This window comes from Leucopleurus acutus (genome assembly GCF_964270905.1).
Source record: "Leucopleurus acutus genome assembly, chromosome: 4".
Classification (NCBI taxonomy): domain Eukaryota; kingdom Metazoa; phylum Chordata; class Mammalia; order Artiodactyla; family Delphinidae; genus Leucopleurus; species Leucopleurus acutus.
The window spans coordinates 115,621,631-115,630,882 of record NC_139146.1 but is presented as its reverse complement, the minus strand read 5'-3'; the positions used below and the strand labels follow the sequence as shown (position 1 = coordinate 115,630,882).

Below are 9,252 nucleotides of genomic sequence, written 5' to 3'. Positions count from 1 at the left end.
TGATTTCTTTTCTATTTTCATTGAATTGACTCAGTAAATCTAACTATCTTACTGAACCTCAAACTTTTGTGGTGCCAATTATTTATATTTCTAATGAATGTTAAAATAAATACATAGCTATTGAACTAAAAAACATTTTTAAAAAAATAAATTTTATTTATTTATTTTTGGCTGCGTTGGGTCTTTGTTGCTGTGTGCGGGCTTTGTCTAGTTGCAGCGAGCAGGGGCCACTCTTCATTGCAGTGCGCGGGTTTCTCATTGCGGCGGCTTCTCTTGTTGCAGAGCACGGGCTCTAGGCGCGTGGGCTTCAGTAGTTGTGGCTCACGGGCTCTAGAGCACAGGCTCAGTATCTGTGGCGCATGGGCTTAGTTGCTCTGCAGCATGTGGGATCTTCCCGGACCAGGGCTCGAACCCGTGTCCCCTGCATTGGCAGGCAGATTCTTTTTTTTTTCTTGCGGTATGCGGGCCTCTCACTGTTGTGGCCTCTCTCATTGCAGAGCACAGGCTCCGGACGCCCAGGCTCAGCGGCCATGGCTCACGGGCCCAGCCGCTCCGCGGCACGTGGGATCCTCCTGGACCTGGGCATGAACCCGCGTCCCCTGCATCGTCAGGCGGACTCTCAACCACTGCGCCACCAGGCAAGCCCTGGCAGGCAGATTCTTAACCACTGCACCAGGGAAATCCCTAAAAAACATTTTTGAATCAACTAAAATCATGCCTCATAATCCCCAGTCTGCCTGTTACATCCTGAGACTCACTGGATTAGTAACTACTTTGGGGCCTACACTGAGGATATTCTTTACAGGAAAATAATACAGTATCGTACCATAGGTTGTCATTTTTTGGACAATCTTGGCTTTAGGATATAAAGTAAAGGATGTAGAAGAACCCCCATGCCTCTGTTTTACCTTCTGGTAACTGCCATCCAGAAGTTTGCAACAGCGAGCGTTGTCAGAAAAGCCAAACTTAATAGGCACACACGGCTGGAGAAAAGTGCTAATACAGCAACACCAACTGTGCCTCCTCTGCCCGAAGTGCAGATGTGTTATTTTCTAAACTAGGGGGAGGTTTCTTAGTGTAGCCACTCAGGGTGCTGTGAGAGTTGTGACATTAACAAGCCTCTGCTGCGGTAGCTACAGCTGCTCGTTGGTGTTTTTTCTTTGCCATGGTGACATCCGAATCGCAGTTGTGTTGTGATGCTTTTGACAGCTGTCCGGAGAGAACGACCAAAGAGAAGAGCAGGTAACACAGGCCATTTGTGCAAAATGCTTATTAGGTGGGATGCTTGGGCCAGCAAAGGGATGGGGAAGAACGAAACCAAGTGCCAGCTCCTCCTCATTGAGGGACAAAGGGAATCAATCCGTTGCTTTTCTTCTGGAAGCGTGGGGGAATTTATTGCTTACCCAACAGCGATGAGCGCTGTGTTTCTCTTTATGAAACAGAGTGGATTGAGAGGGGTGGCGGTGGCGGTTGGGAAGTGAAACTCCACTAGGGAATCCCCAATTCTCTGCCCTCTCTCAGGTCCTTGAGCAAAATGGGAAATGGTTCCGTGAAACCCAAACATTCCAAGAATCCAGATGGCCACTCCGGGAACCTCACTACCAGTGCCCTCCGGAGCAAGGTGACAGAGCTGGAGAGAGAGCTGAGGAGGAAGGATGCCGAGATCCAGGAGCGGGAGTACCATTTGAAGGAGCTACGGGAGCAGCTGTCCAAGCAGACTGTGGCCATTGCAGAGCTCACGGAGGAGCTCCAGAACAAGTGCATCCAGCTGAACAAGCTTCAGGATGTGGTACACATGCAGGGAGGAAGCCCGCGTCAGGCGTCTCCGGATAAAGTGCCTCTTGAGGTCCACCGCAAGACCTCGGGATTGGTCTCCCTCCATAGCAGGAGGGGAGCGAAGGCTGGTGTGTCTGCTGAGCCCACCACCCGAACCTATGACCTCAACAAACCCCCTGAATTTTCCTTTGAGAAAGCGAGAGTCAGAAAGGACTCCAGGTAAGTTCCCACCCGCTTTTGGACTCAGGTGGCCTTAAATATTATGAAACATTAGAACGCTATTTATTGAGTCTCCTCAATGGAGAAGCGCATATTAACCCTTTCAGATTTTGGGATAGAGGGGCTTCTGAAAGGGTTTTGTTTTGCAACAGGGTCTCCCTTTAAGTAGAACTTCTCTTTAAAGCAGGACTCCTGCTTTACCTGGACTTTGATTTGTGATTTGCATAACTGAGGAACCGAGTTTACAAAAGTCATTTCTGTTATCTTGAAAACCCTGGGGGAGTGCAGAGGTGGTTCTAGGGAGTCTGCCCATCTCTCTTCCAAAGAAGTAGACTTAACGGGTGTACACAAATCACACTGAATTATGAATATGTATAGCAAAAGCCACTTCTTAGCACTTAGTCTGCAAGTGTCATGAAAAAGGGATAAGCTGATGCCTCTGAGGGGGGTGCATTCATTCATTCATCCCACAGTTTTAGTTAAGCACTGCCTTCTCCCAGCCACTGTGTTAGATGCTAAGTATATATCAGTGAATAAATAGACACAGAGCATTTCCTGTGGGAAGATAGTATACCCGGAAACAAGTAAACATTGTGTAATTATTAATTAAGATGAATGATATGATGAAACTGACAGTAGAGTGGGTGGTGTCTGGGATTAAGGGGGAGAGAAGGTCAAGGAGGGGACAGAATTGGGATTGTCATGGAGACCTGGTTGAGGAGGTGACCTTTAACTGAGACCCAAAGGAGAAAAAGGAGGATAGACCAGGTAGAAAGGGCACGCACTTCAGGCAGAGGGAACAATTAAAAGCTAGAATTAATTTTAAAAATAAGGATTTTTAAAAGAACATGTAAATATTTCCCACAGTATTCTTGTGTGTGTGTGTGTGTGTGTGTGTGTGTGGGTACGTTTCTTTTCTGGCTCAAGTTTGAATTTCCTAATCAGGAAAGATTGATTAGAAACATTATGAGTTAGGGTCTCCTTTCTGCACTATTTTTAAATGAGTAAATATTTATTAGTTGAAATTAGATCTTTTGCCTTGATAATGTCTTGGCTGAGCCTGGGTCCTTCTTGCAAAATCCAAGATTTATGAAATTAAAAAAACTTTAATTTATTCACACACATAAATAATATAAATCAAGATAAAACATTTGACTTAAACAAATAAATGATTAATTTTGATAACAGGATTATAAAGGGAAGTTTAATTCATCAATTTGTTGACAGTGCTTGGCACATAGTGAATGAGCAATAAATGTTTGTTAAGGAAACAAGTCATGCCGGATTATAAACGTATAATACTCTGTGATTGAAAGAATCTGATTGACGTTAGAGTTCAGAAGACTTTTTTTAAGCCAAGAGTTTATTTATTAGTTGGCTTAGAAAGGTCTTCTGTATTCCCATTGCAAAAATAATAATTATTTATTTTTAATGGTGTGAATTCAGAAATTATAAATGTTGCTTACGAACTTATGCTTGTTTTTCAAAAATTGAACATCATAGTGTTCTCTTTTGATGTATAAGAGATATATGCACATATAATAATTGTATTATGCATTCTCTCTATATATGTACTATACACATACATATGTTATACATACTATATGTGTATACATAAGACAATATATTGTTTACCCACAAAAATTCTTTCAATAACAATGTGCTTATATATCTAGGAGAAGTGTGAGAGAATTTAATAGTAATTCATCTTCTTTGACCCTCTTCCTACATATTCCACCAGATTTCTCTTCTTGAATGAAGATTATTTTCAATTATTTTTTCCAAAGACTTATGCCCGTCTTGAGGCAAAACACTATTCTCCTGGTGTTAGGTAACAGAACAATCCAAGATAAGTACATTCTACTGTATTTTTTATTAGCTCTATTATAACGAGGTAAAGGAAATCAATAGCTAAGCACAGTTAGTTTTTGGGCCAAACCATCTGTCTGTAGTGAGTGGGACACAGGAGAGGAAAGACATTACAGCCCTTAGAAGGATGGATGAATAAGGATGAGCAATGATTCCCCTCATCCATCATAAAGGCAGGCCCAGTGGGTACAAGTTTGTGTTGGGGATACGATGAAGAAATGGGATAACTGATTCCTTAATGATTAAATCCTAAAGAGACCAAATTAGATTATTTATGCCTTCATAATCCCTTTATGCTTTCATAGAGCCTTTTAGTTCTAAATTGAAAAATTAATTAGAATATGGGAACCACTCTTTTGTCATTGACTGGTTTATGTCTTATTTCCCCTTGCAGACATTTGTACCTGAATTTTCCCTGCAATTTCCCTTACAAAATGTCATTCCCCTTAAGTCTGGAATAAGTGGCTAAACGCAGATAACATCAATTCAGAGATTTAAAAATGTCCAGTTCTTTGAAAGTGCTCAATATTACAATTCATTTTCCATTTTCAAATAGTTCCAGTTTTAGAGAAAGTCTGTAAGTAAAGTTTGGATAATTTATCCAAATATAAATTTTATACAGTCTTTATATACAGTCTTTATACAGTCTATCAAAAATTTTGGAAGAAAAAACTTTCTGGAAGTTAGAACATTAGAAAAGATGAGAGCACCATTCACTGATAAAAGGATAATGGACAGTGTCCATTGGTTTGGCTACTTTTCCAAGCAGTTCCTGTTAGATAGATATTAGAGAATTTAAGGTAACAGTCAAAATGGAGCCTTCATTTAGTTTTAGGTTCTCATGATTTATTTGTTGAACTTTATAAAGTTTCCTGGCTGACTTTATGAATAAATTTGTTTTTACTAATACGTGTCAACTACATTTGGGATCAGGATCCCCCTCCACACTGGATCAGAAAGTCATTGAATGGTTTTTTAGTCTTTTTGTCAAACAGTATGTCTCTGATGAGTACTTACCAATGAGAAAGAAAGTGGGGGGAGATTCCAGCCCTCCTGCAATCAACAGCGTGGGGGAGATATGAAGTACTGAGAGAAACCAGAGAATAACATTTGGGGGGATGATAGATTTCGAATTTGAGGATTCAGATTCGGTAATTCATGAGAGACTCTCAAGCCCATGCCACCGCAGTCTGCGAGTTTGCTGAGGCCCCTGCGCTCAAATGTATTGTAAATGGTAAGTGAACCTCAGCAACTGCCAGGAAGCCCACTCATGCCATCTTTGTTGTCTTGTACCCAGCAAGTGTACTTGTAAGGTAGGAAGGGGGAGCTTAAATAGTATAGTTGCACCTCCCTGCTTTATTTGGAGGAACTTATATGCTCTAATGGCATTGGAGAACTCTTTTAATTTGTCTCTTGCAAAATTCAAGCGACTACTTTTTAAGATCAGGTTCTAGAATAACTCAGTGCTGTTCAAGAGAATTTTCTGCAATGATGGAATTGTTCTATAATCTGTGTTGTCTGATATGGTAGCCAACAGCAGAATGTAGCTGTTGAGCACTGGAAGTGTGACTAGTGCCCCCAAGGAATTGAATTTTTAATTTCAAGTTATTTTAAAATTAAATAGCCACATGTGTCTAATGGCCACTGTATTGGATACTGCAGTTCTAGATTATGTGGTTTTGACTGTAACCGCTATCTTTTGAGGTGGGAATTGTGACCATAGTGAAGTTTGAGAGAACTCACAGACAAAATAAGACCTGTGTTCGGTATTAGGACAATGTCACAGAAAATGAAAATGAGCCTGTCAGATTGAGGTGGGCACAATGTGGAATCCCTCTTCAGCTGAATGGAACCTGCAGTCTATCATAGCCTTTTGTAGGGACTTGGCTTTGTGCCCACTGACCATTTTAGATCTTCAGAAGCATACAACCATGTAGACATGTAGCCCGTTTTATTATAGGTACTCAGCCTTTCTGAAGTATCATAAATCATGATGAGTCAGAGCATTCCAGTATATCAAATACTCTGATCCCTGATTTAATCTATTATAGTAACTATCAGAAGACTTTAGGGCTGGAAGAATCTTAGAGATTGTTTCACGCTTCTCCCCTATTGGAGAAGTGAGGAAACAGGTGCAGGGGAGTTGCAGAATAGGCCATGGTAAGTGGCAGAGCTAAGGTTAGAACCCAAGATTGACTTTGAAACCAGTTCTTTCCCTCTACAATCCCAAAAACAGTTGCACAAAGACTGGATTTGCCTCTGGGTAGGTGTCAAGCCAAAAGACACTACCAAACCAAAGAGCAGGAGAAGGAAGGATTTATTACCTGCAGCAAGTAAAGAGAACACTGAAGATATTTCCCAAAGTAGTATGTCCCTGAACAGCAAAATTGGGAAAGTTTTAAGCTAAGGGTACATGCATATTTATGAAGGGGCTTGGGCATTGTATGCATATTCATGGAGGAGAATTCAGTGTAGAAGTGGGGCAAAGACTGACAGAGTCCTGGCTCTAGTTGACTGAAATCAATAAAGGTCAGCATGATCATTCCTTAGGTTCCAGTTAGTCGGGTGGTTGAGTGCTTGAGGGAGTTTTGGATCCTGCAGAATAGCTCAAGAATATGCTTCAGGCTGATCTTTATCTTTGAAATAGAACTGGGAGTCTTTACAACTGACTTATTGTCTCCAATATGGTTATTTTCTGGCCTGATCAAGAGCAAGCATTGTGGCCAGACTTAGATCACAAAATGGCTTAGGCCTAAAATGGCTTCTCTTATGTCAAGAAAGATATGTCTGGTTCTCTTCCTCTGGGGGTCCCCCACCCTACCTACCTATACCAGTGTTCCTAACCCACAAAGATCAAAGGGCTCAAGTCAGGTTAGTTTGGGCACCAGTCTGCTTTATTTATTTATTTTTTTAATTTATTTATTTTTTTTGCGGTATGCGGGCCTCTCACTGTTGTGGCCTCTCCCGCTGCGGAGCACAGGCTCCGGACACGCAGGCTCAGCGGCCATGGCCCACGGGCCCAGCCGCTCCGCAGCACGTGGGATCCTCCCGGACCGGGGCACAAACCCGCGTCCCCTGCATCGGCAGGCGGACTCTCAACCACTGCGCCACCAGGGAAGCCCAGTCTGCTTTATTTTGATACACTGTATTGGTTGGTAGGAAGAACAATGCTGCTTCCCAACTTCTTCCAAGCAGAGTTGAGCAGAGCTTACCCATTTCATTAATATTCACCAAGTGCTACATCCTTAGAGCTCAGACTTGTGTGAAAAGGACACAGAGAATGGATTTGATCCATCTGATGGTACAGACTGATATATATGGAGCGGCACGAATGGGTTCTGAAACAAGTACAGAGCTTCTCAGGGCTGAGAACTGAATATCAGTGGCAAAGGTGGGTGAGAAAGAGCTCAGATCGCATTTCTGTCCATGTCTGACCTGTCTTGAGCACCAAGACAACCATGCCTGCAGAGGTCAGACCTTTTACTGAAATTAAATTTTCTGTTGATGTAGACATTGTTTAACAAACTTCAGCACCAGCAGAACAAAATTATGAGCTCGTGCAGAATGTCTGGTGGAACACAGGCAAATTAATCAGCGACATCTGGCAAGTCGCTGGTATGACTTCCTTTCACTGAGAACGCTTTAACTATCATCTGAAACTATTGTTCTTCTTTGAAAAGGAGAGGTAAAACAAAGACTTGCCATCAGACTTCAGATGTTGACTCTAGTTTTAGGAAGGACAATGAGTCTCATTTGTCACTCCCACCCAGAATAGGAGCAGAATAGGTAAAAGTGGAAAATGCTAGTGAGTAACGCATTTAAACAAGATGTGGAAAAACAGCCAGGAAGAAAGAGTATGTTTGTTATTATTTGTTCTTCCTTTCGAAAGCAGTGCCGAGCATTTGAATGTGCGTTACAGAAATACAGCTCTTTTACTGAGCAGAAGTGTTTTCATGGAATGATAACGATAATAGTAATAACATTTATACATCGCTAATGATGTGCCAGGCACCACTCTGAGTGTTTCACAAATATTGGATTATTTAATCCTCACAACAAACGCATGAAATAGATATTATTATCACCATCATAATAGATGTGATTATGTATCATTTTATATGTGAAGAAACTGAGGCTTACAGAATTAAATAACTTGCCTAAGGTTACACAGCTTTTAGTATTGGAACCGGGATTCAAAACCAAGAAATCTGCTATCTAAAGTCTGTTCTAAATAAGGACTGACTGTCTAGCACAGGGAACTGTATTCATTATCTTGTAATAACCTATAATGGAAAATAATCTGAAAAAGAATACATATATATAACTGAATCACTTTGCTGTATACCTGAAACTAACACAATGTTTAAACCAAGTATACGTCAATAAAAAGTCTGCTGTAACAACTGCAATATCCCACTATACCAAAATGAAAATTAGAGGAGGATTCTTCATATTTTAGTTGGGAAGCCTCGTAAAAAATTAAATAAATAATTAGAAATAGATACGTTTCTAATTTTTTTTTCATATGGTTACAAACAGCTCCCTGCTATTGTTGTTAGGATGTTTGAAATCAGGATGTTTTATAGCAATAATGTGCATTTAGACATCCAGATCAGAGCTGGCTACTCAGGGATGGGGTGAGAAAACCAAGCGTTTGGGCAACTGCTAGACATCTGTTGTTTTCTGTGTATTATCTCATGGAGACTTGCCTGGTGAGGTAGGTGTTACTTTAACCTTGGACCAAAGGGGAAACGAAAGCTCAGAGGCATTCAACAGCTTGTTCAAGGTCCTCTGCTGAACCAGGTTTCCAGTGTGAGTCTGCCTGATGTGAGAAGTGTGTTCTCTACCATTGTGTGCACGACTCTTAGAGCCAGAGCAGCCTGCAAAGTGAATGACTCCCCCTTGGGGTTGGTGAGGGGTGTAGAGGGGATAGGCAGTGCTGTTAAACTTCAGAAAAAGGAGAGGTTAGGAGCACGGAGGAATTGAAGAACCTGCCTAGAATTCATTGGCAGCTGCCTTGACACCTCAGAGAAGTGAGATAGATTTTGGCAGATTTTCCAGAGTCTTGGCACCCAGCGCCCGGGACTTCCTGCCCCTGCCTTTTCTTCTTTCTCTCTAGAAGCCAAAGGGCCTGGGCTTTCCTCACTCTGCTCCCCACCTAAGCCCTCTCTCAACCTCTCAAATTACCCTCTGCTTGGTTTATAGCCGCCCTCTGTTCCTTCTCACTTTATCCTCACATCTTCCAGTCTGTCAGTTGCTAGGTGTTAGGAAAAATGTGTAATTAAGCCTCAGGAAACACTCAGGGCTCAAGGACTAATCGTTGTGAAAATCAAAAATCGAAGTGCTGACTCGGAACCACCTTTCCCTTGTCTGGTGGTTGGCGTTCCT

At 41.8% G+C, this 9,252-nt stretch overlaps 1 protein-coding gene across 2 annotated transcripts in view; it reads left to right on the top strand.

Annotated features, from left to right (window-relative positions):
* Nucleotides 1–1,534: 1,534 nt before the first annotated feature.
* The window catches only part of PRKG2 (protein kinase cGMP-dependent 2), a gene marked incomplete at its 5' end in the record, with an annotated part of 84,142 nt that continues 76,424 nt past the window's right edge, over nt 1,535–9,252 (top strand). For both annotated transcript variants that reach the window (XM_082837812.1, XM_082837811.1), the window contains one exon: nt 1,535–1,995. In XM_082837812.1, the coding sequence (XP_082693938.1) occupies nt 1,535–1,995 (461 nt within the window). The remainder of the gene's footprint in view (nt 1,996–9,252) is intronic.